At 31.4% G+C, this 21518-nt stretch overlaps 2 protein-coding genes across 6 annotated transcripts in view; both read left to right on the forward strand.

Annotated features, from left to right (window-relative positions):
• LOC126746287 (5-hydroxytryptamine receptor-like) overlaps positions 1-21518 on the forward strand; it is a 278830-nt gene that overhangs the window by 234996 nt on the left and 22316 nt on the right. The gene's annotated exons all lie outside the window — the stretch shown is intronic.
• LOC126746286 (radial spoke head protein 6 homolog A) lies at positions 13113-15758 on the forward strand. The gene is made up of 3 exons (XM_050454456.1): positions 13113-14045; positions 14094-14297; positions 15011-15758. Exons 1-3 carry the CDS (start codon positions 13164-13166, stop codon positions 15710-15712), a joined length of 1788 nt encoding a protein of 595 aa, XP_050310413.1. The 5' UTR covers positions 13113-13163; the 3' UTR covers positions 15713-15758.

Here is a 21518-nt window from a genome sequence, read left to right on the forward strand (position 1 = left end):
AAAAATGTACAGAGAGATAAGAAAAATTAAATTTTTAGGAAAATCATTTAAAAATTCATATATTATTCAAAAACAAACTCTCTCAATTGCGTAGAAAACAAATAAAAATCACGTCCAGGCAGTTTTAATTACAATTTTAACTGCTTGGAAATGAGGGAAAACTACTTCAACGACTTGGAACACTTCTTTCAATTTCCTGAAAAAATAGAAAATCACTTCCATACAATTGGAAACTCAATTTAAATTTTCTGTAAATAGGAGAAAGTTTTTAAAAAAAATTAAAATTCAGAAACATTTTTAACTTCCTAAAACACCCTAGTAATGTTCTTTTACTGCTTGGAATAACCTATAAATGACCATCAACTGCCTGGAAAAAATGAGAAATCACTTCCAGGAAGTTGAAATTTTAATATTTATTGCCTAGAAAAAAATTAAAAATTTCTTCTACTGCCTTAAAAAAAATCACGTCCAGGTAGTTGAGAGTTTAGTTAATTTAAAGGGCCTGAATTTTTGGAAAAAACTGCCTGAAAAAAAATTATTCCAGAGGCTTGAGCACGCGGAAAATCACTTTAAATTCATTAAAAAAAATTCAATGAAATTATGGAATAATGGAGCTACCAGGCCAAATATATTGTAAATGTAGTAACAAAAGATCCGTTATACACATTTTTAGATTTTTTAAACTTAAGGACAAAGTTCTATCGTCTGAGTTGATATTTTCTTTGGATTTTTATTTTATACTTGACCTGTGTAAACACGATTGTGCATTCACGATAATAAAATTATTGACGTCTGACTATAGGGTCACTTTTTTCACTTTTTCAGGCATATCAATTTCTTTAAAAAATCTTTCAATTTTTTTGGGATAAATAAGAAACCACGTCCAGGCAGTTGAAATTTAAATTTTCACTCCCGGAAAAAAAATTAGAAATTTTTTTAACTGCCTGGAAAAAATCAGAAATTACGTCCAAGCAGTTGAAAATTAAGGTTTGTGTTCCTGGACAGAAAATTAAAAATTCCTTTGACTGTCCGGAAAAAATTAAAAATTACGTCCAGAAAATTGAAATTTCAATTTTGACTTTTTCACTGCCTAAAAAAACATACAAAACATTTCTTTAATTGCCTGGAATAAATAAGAAATCACGTCCAGGCAGTGGAAGATTTAGTTTAAAGGGCCTGAGAACAATTCTCTCAACTGCCTGGAAAAAAATTAAAAATTACATCCAGGCAGTTGAAATATCAATGTTAACTGCCTGAAAAAAAAAATTTGAAAATTCTTCGACTGCTTGTAATAAATAAGAAATTACGTCCAGGCAGTTGAAAATTAGGGTTTGTGTTCCTGGACAGAAAATAAAAAATTCCTTCTACTGTCTGGAAAAAAGATGAAAAATTACTTCCAGAAAGTTGAAATTTAAATTTTGACTGCCTGAAAATAAATACAAAACATTTCTTTAATTGCCTGGAAAAAAATTAAAAATTACGTCCAGGCAGTTAAAATTTCAATGTTGACTGCCTGAAAATAAATTAGCATAATCCTTCGACTGCTTGTAATAAATAGGAAATTACGTCTAGGCAGTTGAAAATTATTGATCGAGTTCGTGGACAGAAAACAAAAAACTCCGTCGACTGCCTGGAAAAAAATGAAAAATTACTTCTAGAAAGTGGAAAAAATGAAAAATTACTTCTAGAAAGTTGAAATTTAAATTTTGACTGCCTGGAAATAAATACAAAACATTTCTTTAATAGCCTGGAATAAATAAGAAATCACGTCCAGGCAGTGGAAGATTTAGTTTAAAGGGCCTGATAACAATTCTTTCAACTGCCTGGAAAAAAATTAAAAATTACGTCCAGGCAGTTGAAATTTCAATGCTGACTGCCTGAAAATAAATTAGCAAAATCCTTCGACTGCTTGTAATAAATAAGAAATTGCGTCTAGGCAGTTGAAAATTATTGATCGAGTTCGTGGACAGAAAATAAAAAACTCCTTCGACTGCCTGGAAAAAAAAATAAAAATTACGTCCAGAAAGTTGAAATTTAAATTTTGAATGCCTTGAAATAAATTCAAAACATTTCTTTAATTGCCTGGAATAAATAAGAAATCACGTTCAGGCAGTGGAAGATTTAGTTTAAAGGGCCTGATAACAATTCTTTCAACTGCCTGGAAAAAAATTAAAAATTACGTCCAGGCAGTTGAAATTTCAATGTTGATTACCTGAAAATAAATTAGCAAAATCCTTCAACGGCTTGTAATAAATAAGAAATTACGTCTAGGCAGTTGAAAATTATTGATCGAGTTCGTGGACAGAAAATAAAAAACTCCTTCGACTGCCTAGAAAAAAAATTAAAAATTACTTCCAAAAAGTTTAAATTTAAATTTTGACTGCCTGGAAATAAATACAAAACATTTCTTTAATTGCCTGGAATAAATAAGAAATCACGTCCAGGCAGTGGAAGATTTAGTTTAAAGGGCCTGATAATAATTCTCTCAACTGCCTGGAAAAAAAATTAAAAATTATGTTCAGGCAGTTGAAAATTCACTATTAACTGCCTGGAAATTTACTGATTTACTTTCAAGTGCCCGAAATTAATTCTCTCAACTTCCTGAAGAAAATTAAAAAGGCACTAGGAGCACAATAAGAGAGAAAAAAAACTAATCCAGGAACTTCGAACACATTAAAACCGACATTAACCTCTGGAAAATTGGTAAGAAATCAGCCCAAAATGTCTGGAAAAAATGAAAAAATGTTATCCAGACAGTTGAAATTTTAGTGCAAAAAAAATGCTTGACAGGTTTATAACATCCAGGTTTTAATTTTTGATATTTAAAGTAAGAGGAAGGCATGTAAGCAGTACACTGCAGTGCTAAGTTGACATTTGATACCAAAATCACGATTACCTAAAAAAAAAATCACATCTAGGCTGTTAGAAATTGAGTTTTGAATTTCTGGAAAAAATAAATAAAATCCTTGGGTTGTATATATAAACGTTTATAGTTCTAAAAGCATAAAAGTTGCACTTTTAAAAACCTGTGATCGTATTTTTCAGTCCAGAAATTTTTCAGTCCAGAAAATTGAAATTTAAATTTTGACTGCCTGGAAATAAATACAAAACATTTCTTTAATTGCCTGAAATAAATAAGTAGTCACGCCCAGGCAGTGAAAGATTTAGTTTAAAGGGCCTGATAACAATTCTCTCAACTGCCTGGAAAAAAATTAAAAATTACGTCCAGGCAGTTAAAATTTCAATGTTGACTGCCTGAAAATAGAATAGCAAAATCCTTCGACTGCTTGTAATAAATAAGAAATTACGTCTAGGCAGTTGAAAATTATTGATCGAGTTCGTGGACAGAAAATAAAAAACTCATTCGACTGCCTGGAAAAAAATGAAAAATTACTTTCAGAAAGTTGAAATTTAAATTTTGACTGCCTGGAAATAAATACAAAACATTTCCTTAATTGCCTGGAATAAATAAAAAATCACGTCCAGGCAGTGGAAGATTTAGTTTAAAGGGCCTGATAACAATTCTCTCAACTGCCTGGAAATAAATTAAAAATTACGTCCAGGCAGTTAAAATTTCAATGTTGACTGCCTGAAAAAAAATTAGCAAAATCCTTCGACCACTTGTAATATGCCTAGACATTTGGAGATTTAGGTTGAAGGACCCAAAAAATATATTTTGTTAGGTGCCTAGAAAAAATGAAAAATAACGCTTAGACAGTTGAAACGGTCTAAAAAAATTGATCACGTCCAAGTAGCTAAACATGGAGTGTTAATTACCTGGAAAAAAATAATAAATTACGTCCAAGCAGTAGGAAATTCACTATTGACTGCCTGGAAATTTATTGATTTACTTTCAAGTGCCTGGAGAAAATTAAAAAGTCATTTGAGGAACTAGGAGCACAATAGAAGCGAATAAAAAAACTAGTCCAGGAACTTGGAACACATTAAAACCGACATTAACTATCTGGAAAATTGGTAAGAAATCAGCCAAAAATGTCTGGAAAAAATGAAAAAATTTATCCAGGCAGTTGAAATTTTAGTAAAAAAAAAATTGCTTGACAGGTCTAAGGATTTCCTAAATAAACACTATTGCTTTTTTTGAAATAATCAAAATATCCATAGCTTAAAAAACAATAAATTTACTTTTTCAAAAAATAACACTCGTATTCTCTATTTAAATGTACAGTGTATTAAATGAAAATTATTTTTTTTGTAAAAAATGATGAAAATATTTATAACTCAACAACCAAAATAAAATTCGTATTTTAAATTAAATTTTTTAGACACCTATTATACGAGGTTCTTTTAAAAATCCTACCGATGATAAATTAATCTTTCTAATAACTTTTTCTCGAAAAAAAAGCACAAAAATAAAAATCCAACTCTTTTACATCAATTTTCGAAAAAAAACCACCCGTGTGTCCTCAAATCGCGAAAACCAAAGAAAAAACTCTTTTCCCCATTTTAAAACATAAAAGTAAATCGCATAAAAGACTTTTTAAGAGATTGTTTTAAGTGTTTCGTAATGACGGGCCCTAGAACCCCTTTAAAGGAATAAAAAACACACGAATTGAAACTTTTTCAAAAAAAAAACCAAAAAAAAAAAAAAGGGAAAACTCCCACTGGAAACTTTATTCCGCCGTGAAGTTTTAAAGTCACTAACTCGATCCGAATGACACTAAATGAGACCGTAAAGCGGAACTAATTTCATTGTTCCTTTTTTTTTATTATTATTATTCAATAAAAAGCGATAAAGAAGAGCTAGAATTCCCTCATAATTACTCTCAAAAAAAAAAAAAAAGGATTTTATACCCTTCTTATTATAACAAATGAAGTGTTTTTCTAAAAAGCAGAAAAGGGCAACAATTATCGGTCGTTTCCTTCCTACAGGCTCGAATAAAACGAACGAACGCCAATTTTAATTAAAGGAAGCGGAAGGCCCTCGTCTGAAACCCCCGTTGTCGAAATTAGTCGTGAGGAGGGCACTTGACAGAAGATAATTTGCACCTGAACGAGTTTATTGTGAGGGTCGTAGAGTGACGAAATGGGGGTGAAATTAGCAAATTTTTATACAATAATTATCTTATATAATGTAAAGAAGATCAGATAATAAGAAGAGTAAGAATGAGAAATGCACCAGACACAGTTCATAAATATGCTTCCTTTAGTTTAAAAATAACCGAAGAATTATTTTAAAATAAGTGTTTTCATACGTACTTGGATTTTACGTTTTTGACTGCCTGGAAAAAAAAATGAAAAATTGTCTCAACTGCCTAAAAAAATCGCTCAACTGCCGATAAAAAATACGAAATTACCTTCAGGCAGTTAAATATTTAGTTTGAAGGGCCTCGAATGCCTGGAAAAGTAAAAATAAATTTAAATATGATTTGAAAAATGAATGTTATACATATATCAGAGTTTTTCAGAAAACGAACAGGGTAGTAAAAGAAAACGAATCTTTAGAAAAACTACTTTTTCTAAAAAAAAAATTTATCATAATTAAAAAACAAATTCTCTCAACTGCTTGGAAAAAATTAAAAATCACGTCCAGGCAGTTGAAATTCAATTTTGATTACCTGGAAATGGGAGAAAATTACTTGAGAGATCTGAAAATTAAATTTCAGAAACAATTTTAGCTTCCTAGAACAAACTAGTAATGGTCATTTATTGCTTGGAATAACTTAAAAATGACCATCAACTGCCTGGAAAAAAATAAAAATTATTCCAGAAGCTTAAATACACGTAATATCACTTCAAATTCATGAAAAAAAATGAATGTGATTTTTAAATAAATTATGTAATAATGGAGCTTCCAAACAGTAATTTTATAAAATATTTTGTAAATTTTTTATACTTAAATTTAGAGGAGGTTCTATTGTCTAAGATGATATTTTCCTTGGATTTTTATTTTATACTTGACCTGTGTAAACAAGATTGTGCATTCACGATAATAAAATTATTGACTTCTGGCTATAGGGTCAGTTTTTCCATTTTTCCTGGCATATTAATTTTGTAAATAATTCTCTCAATTGTCTGGAATAAATAAAAAACTAGGTCCAGGCAGTTGAAATTTGAATTTTGCCTCCCGGAAAAAAAAATGAGAAATTCCTTCGGTTGCCTGGAATAAATAAGAAATCACGTTCAGGCAGTTGAAGATTTAGTTTAAAGAACCTGATAGCAATTCTCTCAACTGCCTGGAAAAAAATTAAAAATCACGTCCAGGCAGTTGAAATTTCAATTTTGAATACCTAGAAAAAAAATCGAAATTTCTTTAACTGCTTGATATAAATAAGACATTACGCCCAAACAGTTAAATATTCACTTTTAACAGTCTGGAAAAAAATCACGTCTGGATAGTTGACATTACAACTTTGACTGCACGAAAAAAAAAATGAAAAATCACGTCCAAGCAGCCTTAATTTCAATTTGAACTGCTTAGGAATGAGAGAAGACTACTTCAATGACTTGAAAAACCACCTTCAATTTCCTGAAAAAATAGAAAATCACTTCCAGGCAATTGGAAACTCAGTTTAAATTATTTGAAAATGGGAGAAAGTTACTTAAGAAGTCTGAAAAAAAATTTAATTTTAGAAACAGTTTCAACTTCCTAAAACAAACTAGTAATGGGCTTTTACTGCTTGGAATAACCTAGAAATGACCATCAACTGCCTGGAAAAAAATCATAAATTCCTTTTACTGCCTTGAAAAAATCACGTTTAGGTAGTTGAAACCTTGAATTTTTTTTCTCAACTGCCTAAAAAAAAATTATTCCAGAAGCTTAAACACACGTAAAATCACCTCAAATTCATAAAAAAAATTAATGATAAATAAGAAACCACGTCCAGGCAGTTGAAATTTGAATTTTGCCTCCCGGAAAAAAAAATTAGAAATTCCTTCGGTTGCCTGGAAAAAATGATAAATCATGTACAAGTAATTGAGAATTCACTTTTGATTGCCTAGAAAAAAATTAAAAATTTCGTTAATTGCCTGGAATAAATGAGAAATCACTTCCAGACAGTTGAAGATTTAGTTTAAAGAACCTGATAACGATTCTCTCAACTGCCTGGAATAAAATTAAAAATTACGTCCAGGCATAAGAAATTCAAATGTCTTATTTATTTCAGGACTTTGCAATAAAATCGTTAAGTCTTTTAGCAATTCCAAGCATTTGAAGCAATATTGAAATAAGAATAACAGAATTTTATCCAGGTGATAAATGTTAGTAATAAAATATTGGAGTTTTTTATAAAATTTCATTTTCAGTTTCAAGCAATGTATATAGAAAATACACTTTTTATACCTCTAAAAGAGAGCCATATTTTTCAGCCTAAAAATGCCTAGGAAAAATTCAATTATTATTAAAATTTTAAATAATTACCAGAAGTCAAATTATTTAAGTTTTTTATTTCTTTCCTTAGGCAGTTCTAATAAGAAATTAAAAATTCCAGGTAACAAATGTTGACAATAAAAAAAGGAAATATTTTAATAAAGTTTTAACCCCCTATATTTTTATTTAAATTATTCATTTGTTATACCTCCATACCCAAAAACCTGTGGCAGAGGTTTAACTGTAAAAAAAAATTACTCAAATTCAAATTCAAATTCAATAAAATTACAAACATAATTACCAATTTAACAATAAATAAACCATTATGATAAATAGGACCAGGCCTCGATTATGAAACCGTTTACACAGGTGCAAACCTGTGTAGCAAGGCCCTTTTTTATAAACAAAGAATAATAAATAATACAAATTTATGATAATACAGTTTCTGTTTTTTTTTATTAGTAGCAAGTACACGTGTGGAAAACTCTCTAAATAACTTACGCCTTCAACGTATTATTTATTGTTTATGCCTAAGCAGCACGCTAGAATTACCAAGCAAAGCGAGAATTTATGTAATGCGGAAATTGTTGTTTATTATAAGTAATTAGTTTAAGGAATGCCATTTTTAATCGAGGTGTAGTTCTGGAACATGTGGATATGCTGGTATGCTAGTCATTTTCGATTCTTTATGGCAAATTAATAATAAAATAAAATATATAAAAATTAACATGCATAACTTTATGGGACCCGACTGTCGTGCTTTCTTTATAAAAAAGCCACTTTTTTAATTCATTGATTTGAAAAAAGAGAATTGACGTAAAAATGCAATTTGTCATATTGTCTCTTTTCCAGAAGTTTGAAGTTTTGAAATTACTAAAAGAAGCCTAAGTGGTAGTTGAAGTTCTTTTTTTTTAATTTTTTTCCAGAAAGGTAAAATAATCAACTTATTGCCTGAAAAATGTAAATAAATAAGTCAACTGTCTGGAAGATATTCTTATTCTATTATTAGAAAAAAAGGCATTTATCCTCTAGAATTCGATATTTAAAATAATGATTTTTTTCCAGGCAGTTGAGGTCTGGAAAAAATTAGTAATGCCTGGAATTACAAGGTAATTAAAATATTTTTCCAGGCACTTAAGGCAATTGCAGCTAATGCCTGGAAAATGTAAAAAAATTACTCAACTGTCTGGAAGATATCTTTATTCTATTATTGGAAAAATAAAGGCATTTATCCTCTAGAATTCGATATTTAAAATAATTTATTTTTTCCAGGCAGTTGAGGTCTGGAAAAAATTAATAATGCCTGGAATTGCAAGGTAATTAAAATATTGTTCCAGGCAGTTAAGGCAATTGCAGCTAATGCCTAAGAAATGTAAAAAAAATACTCAACTGTCTGGAAGATATCTTTATTCTATTATTGGAAAAATAAAGGCATTTATTCTCAAGAATTCAATATTTAAAATAATGAATTTTTTCCAGGCAGTTGAGATCTGGAAAAAATTAATAATGCCTGGAATTGCAAGGTAATTAAAATATTGTTCCAGGCAGTTAAGGCAATTGCAGCTAATGCCTAAGAAATGTAAAAAAAATACTCAACTGTCTGGAAGATATCTTTATTCTATTATTGGAAAAATAAAGGCATTTATTCTCAAGAATTCAATATTTAAAATAATGAATTTTTTCCAGGCAGTTGAGATCTGGAAAAAATTAATAATGCCTGGAATTGCAAGGTAATTAAAATATTGTTCCAGGCAGTTAAGGCAATTGCAGGTAATGCCTAAGAAATGTAAAAAAAATACTCAACTGTCTGGAAGATATCTTTATTCTATTATTGGAAAAATAAAGGCATTTATCCTCTAGACTTCGATATTTAAAATAATGAATTTTTTCCAGGCAGTTGAGGTCTGGAAAAAATTAGTAATGCCTGGAATTACAAGGTAATTAAAATATTTTTTCAGGCACTTAAGGCAATTGCAGCTAATGCCTGGAAAATGTAAAAAAATTACTCAACTGCCTGGAAGATATCTTTATTCTATTATTGGAAAAATAAAGGCATTTATCCTCTAGAATTCAATCATTAAAATAATGTTTTTTTTCCAGGCAAATGAGGTCTGGAAAAAATTATTAATGCCTGGAATTACCAGGTAATTAAAATATTTTTCCAGGCAATTAAGGCAATTGCAGTTAATGCCTAAGAAATGTAAAAAAAATACTCAACTGTCTGGAAGATATCTTTATTCTATTATTGGAAAAATAAAGGCATTTATTCTCAAGAATTCAATATTTAAAATAATGTATTTTTTCCAGGCAGTTGAGATCTGGAAAAAATTAATAATGCCTGGAATTGCAAGGTAATTAAAATATTGTTCCAGGCAGTTAAGGCAATTGCAGGTAATGCCTAAGAAATGTAAAAAAAATACTCAACTGTCTGGAAGATATCTTTATTCTATTATTGGAAAAATAAAGGCATTTATCCTCTAGACTTCGATATTTAAAATAATGAATTTTTTCCAGGCAGTTGAGGTCTGGAAAAAATTAGTAATGCCTGGCATTACCAGGTAATTAAAATATTTTTCCAGGCACTTAAGGCAATTGCAGCTAATGCCTGGAAAACGTAAAGAAATTACTCAACTGTCGGGAAGATATCTTAATTCTATTATTGGAAAAAATAAAAGCATTAATTCTCAAGAATTCAATATTTAAAATAATGAATTTTTTCGAGGCAGTTGAGGTCTGGAAAAAATTAATAATGCCTGGAATTACAAGGTAATTAAAATATTTTTCCAGGCACTTAAGGCAATTGCAGCTAATGCCTGGAAAATGTAAAAAAATTACTCAACTGCCTGGAAGATATCTTTATTCTATTATTGGAAAAATAAAGGCATTTATTCTCAAGAGTTCAATATTTAAAATAATGAGTTTTTTCCAGGCAGTTGAGATCTGGAAAAAATTACTAATGCCTGGCATTACCAGGTAATTAAAATATTTTTCCAGGCAATTAACGCAATTGCAGTTATTGCCTAAGAAATGTAAAAAAAATACTCAACTGTCTGGAAGATATCTTTATTCTATTATTGGCAAAAATAAAGGCATTTATCCTCTAGAATTCAATATTTAAAATAATGAATTTTTTCCAGGCAGTTGAGGTCTGGAAAAAATTAGTAATGCCTGGAATTACAAGGTAATTAAAATATTTTTCCAGGCACTTAAGGCAATTGCAGCTAATGCCTGGAAAATGTAAAAAAATTACTCAACTGTCTGGAAGATATCTTAATTCTATTATTGGAAAAATAAAGGCATTTATTCTCAAGAATTCAATATTTAAAATAATGAATTTTTTCGAGGCAGTTGAGGTCTGGAGAAAATTAATAATGCCTGGAATTATAAGGTAATTAAAATATTTTTCCAGGCAATTAAGGCAATTGCAGTTAATGCCTAAGAAATGTAAAAAAAATAGTCAACTGTCTGGAAGATATCTTTATTCTATTATTGGAAAAATAAAGGCATTTATTCTAAAGAATTCAATATTTAAAATAATGTATTTTTTCCAGGCAATTGAGGTCTGATAAAAATTAATAATGCCTGGAATTACAAGGTAATTAAAATATTTTTCCAGGCACTTAAGGCAATTGCAGCTAATGCCTGGAAAATGTAAAAAAATTACTCAACTGTCTGGAAGATATCTTAATTCTATTATTGGAAAAATAAAGGCATTTATTCTCAAGAATTCAATATTTAAAATAATGAATTTTTTCGAGGCAGTTGAGGTCTGGAGAAAATTAATAATGCCTGGAATTATAAGGTAATTAAAATATTTTTCCAGGCAATTAAGGCAATTGCAGTTAATGCCTAAGAAATGTAAAAAAAATACTCAACTGTCTGAAAGATATCTTTATTCTATTATTGGAAAAATAAAGGCATTTATTCTCAAAAATTCAATATTTAAAATAATGAATTTTTTCCAGGCAGTTGAGGTCTGGAAAAAATTAGTAATGCCTGGAATTACAAGGTAATTAAAATATTTTTCCAGGCACTTAAGGCAATTGCAGCTAATGCCTGGAAAATGTAAAGAAATTACTCAACTGTCTGAGAGATATCTTAATTCTATTATTGGAAAAATAAAGGCATTTATTCTCAAAAATTCAATATTTAAAATAATGAATTTTTTTCAGGCAGTTGAGGTCTGGAAAAAATTAGTAATGCCTGGAATTACAAGGTAATTAAAATATTTTTCCAGGCACTTAAGGCAATTGCAGCTAATGCCTGGAAAATGTAAAAAAATTACTCAACTGCCTGGAAGATATCTTTATTCTATTATTGGAAAAATAAAGGCATTTATTCTCAAGAATTCAATATTTAAAATAATGAGTTTTTTCCAGGCAGTTGAGATCTGGAAAAAATTAATAATGCCTGGAATTACAAGGTAATTAAAATATTTTTCCAGGAAGCTAAGGCAATTGCAGCTAATGCCTGGAAAACGTAAAAAAATTACTCAACTGTCTGGAAGATATCTTAATTCTATTATAGGAAAAAATAAAAGCATTAATTCTTAATATTTAAAATAATGAATTGTTTCCAGGCAGTTGAGGTCTGGAAAAAATTAATAATGCCTGGAAAATGTAAAAAATATTCTCATCCACCTGGAATAAATTTTCATTTTATAATGGTGAAGACCTTGAATTTAAAAGCATAATTTTAATGGACCTGGTACACTTTTTCGTACTAAAAGATGTACTAAAAAACACCAAAATAAATTGTTGTACTATATTTTATATTTGCTTTATCTCATTAATTTTTTACAAAATTGTAAATATATTTTTCTTTTATATTAATAATTGGCATTGGGTGTACTTTTACACTGAAAAATAAATAAAATATATTTAATTTTATTTAAAAGATCTAAAGGAGTAAAATCATTAAACAGACCGATTGAGAGAGAGAATTCGCCAATCCAACTTGCTACAATTTTATGTATTTTTTTTATTTAGGGTAAATATAGTGATAAAATTAAAGGTTTTACGGTTTATTAATTTATCATAAGAGCAATAGCCTTACTGATAATAAACTTTACTGGAATAGAAGGAAAACGTCTGTTTGAGAATTCTCTTTCCCGATCGATTTGGAGAATGTCTAAGAAATCTATTTAATAACTTCTAAACAGTTGAATTTACAAAAAAACTTGTAAGGGCCTTTTTAGTGAAGAAACTCATCAGCTTTTACATAAAACAAGAATCAAGTGAATCGTAGCACGCGTTTTCAAAATACTTAGATTCTTGTAAACCCTCTGATAATGCCCAGACTTTTTTCAATTTAAGCAGAAACTACTCAATAACTCCAAAACTGCTATATATACAATAAAACTTGTAGAGACCTTTTTGGTAAAGCAACTTATCAGCTTTAATTTAAGATAAAAATCAATAAAATCAATAAAGATTTCATAGGGAAAATAGTCAAAGATCCACTAAGACCATACAATTTAATTTGAAAATTCACCCTCCAGATCTCTTTGAATTATGAATAAAAATACCCGACAAATCCCCAACACGTGTTACTAATTACCTCAAACAAATCGTTTCTCCTAGTAGCACATTCGAATAAAAAAACCCCCCCGAAGACTTTCGGCCCTTCGTGACCGTTTATCCCTTACACGTCGATACCCCAAAGCAATTTTTCACGACCCTGAACTTCCCTTGGCCCGAAATATTATTCAAATTACCCTCGCTGAAGGTTCATACATGCGACCTATTGACGGATATTTTTAGCATTCAATGTCGGAACGCGTCAAAAAAAAAACAATTCAATCAAAGTCTTTGCTGACACCCGTTTCGTTACAAAAATGATCTACGGCTACCAAGTAGACCAAAACGTAGACGAGGCGGTCGAGGAGGTCCCCAGGACCGAAAAGGAGTTTTTCAATGCGAAAACTTTCCTGCAAACCGCTAGCGGTAACACCGGAGACAACCTCTACGACCACCTCACCGAAGTCCTCAACAAGATCTTGGCGGAACGTCCTGAGAACGTCATCGACTTCTTCGAGGAGTACAGCAGGAAGGTCAAAGAGCAACGCTACCGCCCTCTCACGGACCATTTGGAGGACATCTACATCACCCCGGGGAGTTTCCAGTTAGCGTCCGAGATGGTGCAAGCATTCAAACCCCTTGCAGACAAACCGCCGTCGACTGTAGACCCCGAGGACCTGGAACTGGCCGACATGTCCAAGAACAACATGCTCGAAATGCTTTACTACTTGGAGCAAGCGGGACTTGGATTGCCACGGCAAGAAATGGTTTTCCTCATGCTCTCCATGAGGAGGTTAACCAACGAGAGACCTATAGCTTCCCTAAAGTTCTGGGGCAAAATCTTCGGGAGTTTCCATAATTATTTGATCATAGAAACCGAGCTGAAGGAGGAAGAGTATATAAGGCGTAACGAGAAGTACGCCGAGGATGTCTTACCTCAAGAAACCGGCGACGAAGCACCCCCGGGGGCTGTAGACCTGGAAAAAGCCCTAGAGACAATATCGCAGGGGCAAGAGGTGATGGCGGGCGAAGGGACGAAGGTGCCAAGAAAACTACCACCAGAACCCCGTATCCTGTATGAGGAACCCAAAGAGCCCCCCACCGAAATGTCCGGCATAGGGGTTAATAAGAAGGTTTACTTCGTTTCGACGGGGGTGGGTAGTCCGTGGGTGGAACTGCCCGATGTTACCCCAAAACAGGTCGGAAACGCCCTTTTGTCATAACGAGGACTAAAGTAACATTTTCAGATAAGGGTGGCCAAGCAAATTTATAAATCGTTCACTGGGAACCTGGATGCGCCCATACGGACTTATCCGGAGTTCCCTGGAAGCGAGCGGGAGTACCTTAGGGCCCAGATTGCCAGGATAAGTTCGGGTACTCATATCGCCCCCTTGGGGTACTACACCTTTGGGGGTGCGGAGGAACTTGGCGAGGGGGCTGAAGAAGAGGAGGTAATAAGAAGTAATTTGAGAGTAGATTCTTTTTTTAAGAAAAATGAGGCTAAGGACAGGGTGATGAAATTAATGTAATTTTTTTTTAATTTTGGGCATAATAAATGCTAAATTAATTTTTTTCGTTTTTAACAAAATTTGAAATACGTGTTTTTTTTATATGGCACGTTTTAAAATTTACTTTTATTTAAACTATGTTACCAGCAACATATTGATTTTATTTTAATTTTTTATATAAAATATGCATTTCAATCACAAACCCTTTTTTTATATTATTACCCGCCGATTTTCTATTAATTAAAAAAAAATTAAAACCAACTCAAATAAAACAAATTTTGTCCAATTTTTTTCCATACCCTAGCCACTGTATTCAAGATGGCTGTACTGGGTGTTGCCTACCCACTTAGGACATTTGCATGGACATATTTGGCCAGTGGTTCATACCTCCAATTTTAAGGGCCAATTCACTTTTTAAAATTTCTCTTTTATATAACTTATCGACTTTATAGTTAACAAATACTGTTACAGAAAAGCATTTTGTATGAAAAAAAAACGATTTTGCTTAATTTTTGAAATAAAATTATTTTTTCTAGAAATATTTGGACGATTCTACCACCCTGTAAGTCTTTGACTTAACCTCATTTTTTCTAAAAAAGGAATCAACTATTAAATTATTAATGAGGTCCATAAAAAATCCCCCATATTAATTGCAGCTAGGTGAAGAACAACCCGGAGGCGAAAGCAAAACCTCCTTCTCCCTCAACACCCGATACGAACCTCCGGCCCTCAAAGACCTCACCGACTCCTCGATGTCCTTCTGGGTGCACACTGCGCCCTACATCTTACCGCAAGGAAGAGTCTCTTGGTGGAACCCTGGCCCTGAAACGGCCGACGTCGAAGAACTGGGCGAGGAACTGGGCGAAGAAGAAGAAGAAGACGAGGAGGATGACAAGGATAAAGCGCCTAGGGTCGAACCGGAGCGAGGACCACCCCTGCTCACCCCCTTATCAGAAGACGCCTCCCTGGAAACCATTAACCCTTGGACAGCTAGGGCAACCTCCAAGGTCCTTAACATGTATTCCATAGCAGTAGTGAGGTCCAACTTATGGCCGGGGGGTTACGCCATCACCACCCCTACGAGGCACTTTTACAACGTGTATTTAGGGTTTGGGCTGAAGTATATGCAGCACAACTTCTCCCCAATGCCTCTGCCCCCGGTGCAGCAGGAATATGCGGTGGGTCCAGAAATTTTGGAGGTAATGGACCCTACCGGGCAAGAGGAGGAAAAATGGCGCATCGACCATTTGCCTAAACCCAAAGAGGTGCCTGGGGAGGGTGCAGGTGAGGAGGCCGAACCCGAGCAAGAGGAAGCAGAAGAGGAAGAGGAGGAGGAGGAGGAGGAGGAAGACGACTAGAGGAGTTATTGTTACAGTTACTTAAGTTAATACAGTCTAAAAAGTCGAGGAGTGTTTTAATACGGTATAATAAGTGAGGGGGGCGATAAAGCCAATGAAGGTAATACGAGTCCCGGACAGTCGGATCTTTAATTCAACACCTCGGGGATATTAGGTATCGGGTCGGGGAAGAAAGGAGGCTAAATTCCATTAAGTAAATGGACTTTTAAAACAGGCAATTTGATGCGGACGTAGTGAGGGCGGATCGGACGGATGCGGGTCAGAGCTTAACTCTAATGTGCCGACCAACTAAGAAACTTGGGATACGGGATTTAGGGTGTTTTGAATAAGTTTGAGTTAAGACTGGGTGGTTTTTCATCCCCTGTTTTATGAACGCTTTAAAGCGTCTCTTTGTTTGAGGAAAAGTTGATGATATGATAGGTAAAATGACAGTCGTGTGCCTTAAAGTTATGCTTTTTCGTACTATTTTTCATTTCTAAATAAACTTGACAAAATGTTGTTACAACTGAATTATTAATACATGGCGGTCGTGTGCAATAAAGTTATGCATTGCCCAATTTTCAATTGTCTTCAGACATTGGCTTCATGGATTTTTTAATGTTTTCGGGATACAATTATGATTCAGGGTGTTGAGGTTAATTTTTTATTTAGTCCAGGCAGTTAAATGCAATTTTTTGTTGATCAAGTGGAATAAAATTAATGTGCAAAATCCCCATTTTTTTTGGGAATAAATTGAAAAAAATGCAGAATTTTCCTTTTCTACTGGACTAATATTTGAAATTCTAGATTAGTTTTTTAATAATTTTGAAGGTAATTTTTTAGTTAGTCCAGGCAGTTGAATGCAATTTTCTGTTGATCAAATAAAATAGAATTTTCCCCAATTTTTCTGGTCAAATTTTCATTTTTTACTGGTGCTTACACCAGTTTTAAGTTATATGCTCGGATCACTAGAAATAATACGTCGCGTAACACAGAACTAAAATTTTATTGTAAAGATTTTTTAAAATTTTCTTTATGTCCATTTAAAACATCTAAAAACAATAAAAAAAGTCTTATAAAATAAAGTTCTGTTTCCCATAGGAGATGGAGAAAACGTATGGCAAGTTTGCTTTACCCAAAATTAACCATAACTCAAAAAGCAAAACTAGACCGATTTAAATAATTTTTTTTTCTATATATGCAAAATGATTAAACTAACGTAAAAGCTTTATGACAAAAAGCTGTTTTTCCCATAGAAAAGCTAGAAACAATTTTTTAAGGTAATTTTACATCTTTTTTAAGGGTTTTCTCGATTCCTGAAGCTCTGAGAGCAGAACTGCTAATAGGCATTTCGATTCCTCTAAATCAAAGGAGAGAAAAATTCTTTTAACTTACAGCTCTATTTCCTATAGAAATAGAGGAAAACCTGCGGCAAGTTTGCTCTTCCCAAAATTAACCATAACTCAAAATGCAAAACTAGACCGATTCAAATAAAAATTTCATCTATATATGCAAAATGATTATACTAACGTAAAAGCTTTATGACAAAAAGCTCTTTTTCCCATAGAAAAGCTAGAAACAATTTTTTAAGGTAATTTCAAACCTTTTTTAAGGGTTTTCTCGATTCTTGAAGCTCTGAGAGCAAAACTGCTAAGAAGCATTTCGATTCCTCTAAATCAAAGGAGAAAAAAATTCCTATAACTTAAAGCTCTATTTCCTATAGAAATAGAGGAAAACCTGTGGCAAGTTTGCTTTTACCCAAAATCAACCATAACTCAAAAAGCAAAACTAGACCGATTTAAATAATTTTTTTTTCTATATATGCAAAATGATTAAATTAACGTAAAAGCTTTATGACAAAAAGCTGTTTTTCCCATAGAAAAGCTAGAAACAATTTTTTAAGGTAATTTTACACCTTTTTTAAGGGTTTTCTCGATTCCTGAAGCTCTGAGAGCAAAACTGCTAAGAAGCATTTCGATTCCTCTAAATCAAACGAGAAAAAAATTCTTATAACTTACAGCTCTATTTTCTATAGGAATAGAGGAAAACGTGTGGCAAGTTTGCTCTTCCCAAAATTAACCATAACTCAAAAAGTAAAACTAGACCGATTTAAATAAAAATTTCTTCTATATATGCAAAATGATTATACTAACGTAAAAGCTTTATGACAAAAAGCTCTTTTTCCCATAGAAAAGCTAGAAACAATTTTTTAAGGTAATTTCAAACCTTTTTTAAGGGTTTTCTCGATTCTTGAAGCTCTGAGAGCAAAACTGCTAAGAAGCATTTCGATTCCTCTAAATCAAAGGAGAAAAAAATTCTTATAACTTACAGCTCTATTTACTATAGAAATTGAGGAAAACCTGTGGCAAGTTTGCTTTTCCCAAAATTAACCATAACTCAAAAAGCAAAACTAGACCGATTTAAATAATTTTTTTTTCTATATATGCAAAATGATTAAACTAACGTAAAAGCTTTATGACAAAAAGCTGTTTTTCCCATAGAAAAGCTAGAAACAATTTTTTAAGGTAATTTTACACCTTTTTTAAGGGTTTTCTCGATTCCTGAAGCTCTGAGAGCAAAACTGCTAAGAAGCATTTCGATTCCTCTAAATCAAAGGAGAAAAAAATTCTCATAACTTACAGCTCTATTTCCTATAGAAATAGAGGAAAACGTGTGGCAAGTTTGCTCTTCCTAAAATTAACCATAACTCAAAATGCAAAACTGGACCGATTTTTAAAAAAATTTCTTCTGCATCTGCAGAATGGTTAAACTAACGTAAAAGCTTTATGACAAAAAACCGTTTTTCCTATAGAAAAGCTAGAAACAATTTTTTAAGGTAATTTTACACCTTTTTTAAGGGTTTTCTCGATTCCTGAAGCTCTGAGAGCAAAACTGCTAAGAAGCATTTCGATTCCTATAATTCAAAGGAGAAAAAAATTCTTATAACTTACAGCTCTATTTCCTATAGGAACAGAGAAAAACCTGTGGCCAGTTTGCTTTCACTCATAATTAACCAAAACTCAAAATGCAAAACTAAACCGATTTCAATTTTTTTTTCTTCTATATATGTAAAATAATAGTACAAAAATAAAAGACTTATTGCAAAAAACTCTTACTCTTATAGCAGAGCTGCAATCAGTCTTTAAATGTCGTTTCCAAAATTTCCTCGAATCCTGTGACTCTGAGAGCAAAACTGCATAGAACCATTTTGGTTCCTCTTATTAAAAGGAGAAAAAACCCTTATAACATACAGTTCTATTTTTTATACGAATGGAGAAAAACGTATAGCAAATGTGCGTTGACTTAAAATCCACCATAACTCAAAATGCAAAACTAGAGCGATTTCATTTTTTTTTCTTCTATGTATGTAAAATAATAGTACAAAAATAAAAGACTTATGATAAAAAACTCTTACTTTTATAGCAAAGCTAAAATCAATCTTTAAAAGTCTTTTTCAAGGTTTTCCTTAATTCCTGTGACTCTGAGAGCAAAACTCTCAGAAAATAAATAATTTATCACAATTTTTTTATCAAAAATTTGCGGTAAACAATTATTAAAAAAAAATTAAAACATAACAATATGACTGTCATAGCCATTAAAATTATGCACCATTTTCCGCCATAAAAAAATAAAAAAAGGTTTAGTAATTTCTTATCAAGCTAGGGGGTATATTATTCCCATTAAATCGGAAATATTTCGACATCGTATATACTAAAAATGAAAATTTAATAAAAAGAGCACTTTTATTAAAAACGCCGTACGGTAGAAAATAATAAATGGCGACGACATGCAGTACGTACGTTATATAATAAATTCCGAAATCGTTCGTAGCGATACACGGGACCTATTATTAATCAGCTTTTAAAAATATATCGGGGATACAACATCGTAAAAGGACTTTTACGTGCTAGAAAAGGATTTTTAGTTTGTCAACATCCAACACTGATATAATAATATCGCAGTCGTATCCATTAAAGTTATGCGTTTCATGTTTATTTTGACTAAGATTTAAATGTTGATTATTGAACTGTAAGATCGTGGCATTCATATCAAATAAAGTTATGCATTCTGTGTTGATTTTTATATGTTTTACTTAATTTTGCCAATAGAAGATTGTTTTCTTACGTAGAAATTAAAATATAAAGACGTGGCAGTCATGTCCAATAAAATTATGCATTTTATTGTTACTAGGAAAATTTTTATATTTGGGGATTAATTTAATTTTTACCTAAAATAAACCAAAATAAAGGCATTTTTCCAGGCAGTTGAATAATTTTTTTAAAGTCACTATTTAAGTTCAGCTTAGGCAGTTGAAGTCAAAAAAAATTAATTTTCTTCAGTATTCAATTGCCTGGATGGAGTATTTCAATTTTTCTCTTTCTCCAGGCAGTTGAGGTATTTTTTATTTAAAAATCATTAAACTAGGGCATCTTTTTTCTAGGCAAAAATCCCCTAAAATCCCACAATTTTAATTTTAGAATTAAATTTTGAATCCACTATACTGCCAGGAATGTTTAATTCTTATGTCAATAAAAAATCTCGGATTTAATAATATAAAGTTATAATAATCGTATTCAATTAAATTATGCATTTGCTTCAATTTATTTTGGTAATTTTCCAATGTAAATTTTTTTCACTAATGAATTTTTTGACAAATTCGTTATGGTAGGGACAAAATGCTTATATCTCTGAAACCAAAGAAGATAGAGATATGAAATTGGAACCACAGATTCTCCTAATAAATAGGTTAAACATGTGTCTTAAATTTTTTCCAAAAAAAAATAGGAAATGTAAAAATTATGCCTTGGAAGTTGGAGAATTTTTTTTTCTGAAAAAAAAATAAAATTCCCAATAACAAATAATTTATATCTTTGAAACTAAGATAGTTAGAGACCTAAAATTTAAAATATAGATTCTTCTAATAAATTAACTGCATACGTACTTTAGGGTTTGTTAAAAAAAAATGTGAACTAAAAAAATTAGCCTTGGAACTTGAAAAATGTTTACTTTACAAAAAATGATATTTTCAGGGACAAAATCCTTTTATCTCTAAAACTACGTGAGTTAGAGACTTGAACAATTGATCATAAATTCTTTTAATAAAATAATGAAATACGTATGTCAGCGATTTTTTCAAAAAAAAAATTAAATAGGGAAATTAGCCTTAGCACTTGAAGAAATTTTCTTAAAAAAAAAATTGTAAATGCTCATATCTCGGAAACTAAGAGAGATATAAACATGAAATTCGGAACATAAATTCCCCTAAAAAAATTAGTGAATACTTTAGCGTTTAAAAACAGATATACATTGTGTTCTTACGTAGAAATTAAAATATAAAGACGTGGCAGTCGTGTCAAATAAAATTATGCATTTTATTGTTACTTGTAAAATTTTTATATTTGGGAATTAATTTAATTTTTATTCGACTGCTTTTTTACCTAAAATAAAACAAAATTAAGGCATTTTTCCAGGCAGTTGAATCAGTTTTTTAAGTCACTATTTAGGTTTAGCTTAGGCGGTTGAAGTCAAAAAAGTGAATTTTCTTCAGTATTCAACTGCCTGGACGGAGTATTTCAATTTTTCTCTTTTTCCAGGCGGTTGAGGTATTTTTGCTTTAAATATCATTAAACTGCCTAAAAGTGAAACAAAATTAGGGCATTTTTTTCTAGGCAAAAATCCCCTAAAATCCCACAACTTTAATTTTGGAATTAAATTTTGAATCCACTATACTGCCAGAAATCTTTAATTCTTATGTCAATAAAAAGTCTTGGATGGAATAATATAAAGGTATAATAATCGTACCTAATTAAATTATGCATTTGCTTTA

The sequence above is a fragment of the Anthonomus grandis genome, chromosome 17 (genome assembly GCF_022605725.1).
Source record: "Anthonomus grandis grandis chromosome 17, icAntGran1.3, whole genome shotgun sequence".
Classification (NCBI taxonomy): domain Eukaryota; kingdom Metazoa; phylum Arthropoda; class Insecta; order Coleoptera; family Curculionidae; genus Anthonomus; species Anthonomus grandis.

Bases quoted from the DNA above. Each gene is read 5' to 3' on its own strand.
- LOC126746286 (XM_050454456.1), top strand. From the start codon at position 13,164: ATGATCTACGGCTACCAAGTAGACCAAAACGTAGACGAGGCGGTCGAG. The intron at 14,046-14,093 runs GTCGGAAACGCC...TAACATTTTCAG, and splicing joins CCGATGTTACCCCAAAACAG to ATAAGGGTGGCCAAGCAAAT. The intron at 14,298-15,010 runs GTAATAAGAAGT...TATTAATTGCAG, and splicing joins AGGGGGCTGAAGAAGAGGAG to CTAGGTGAAGAACAACCCGG.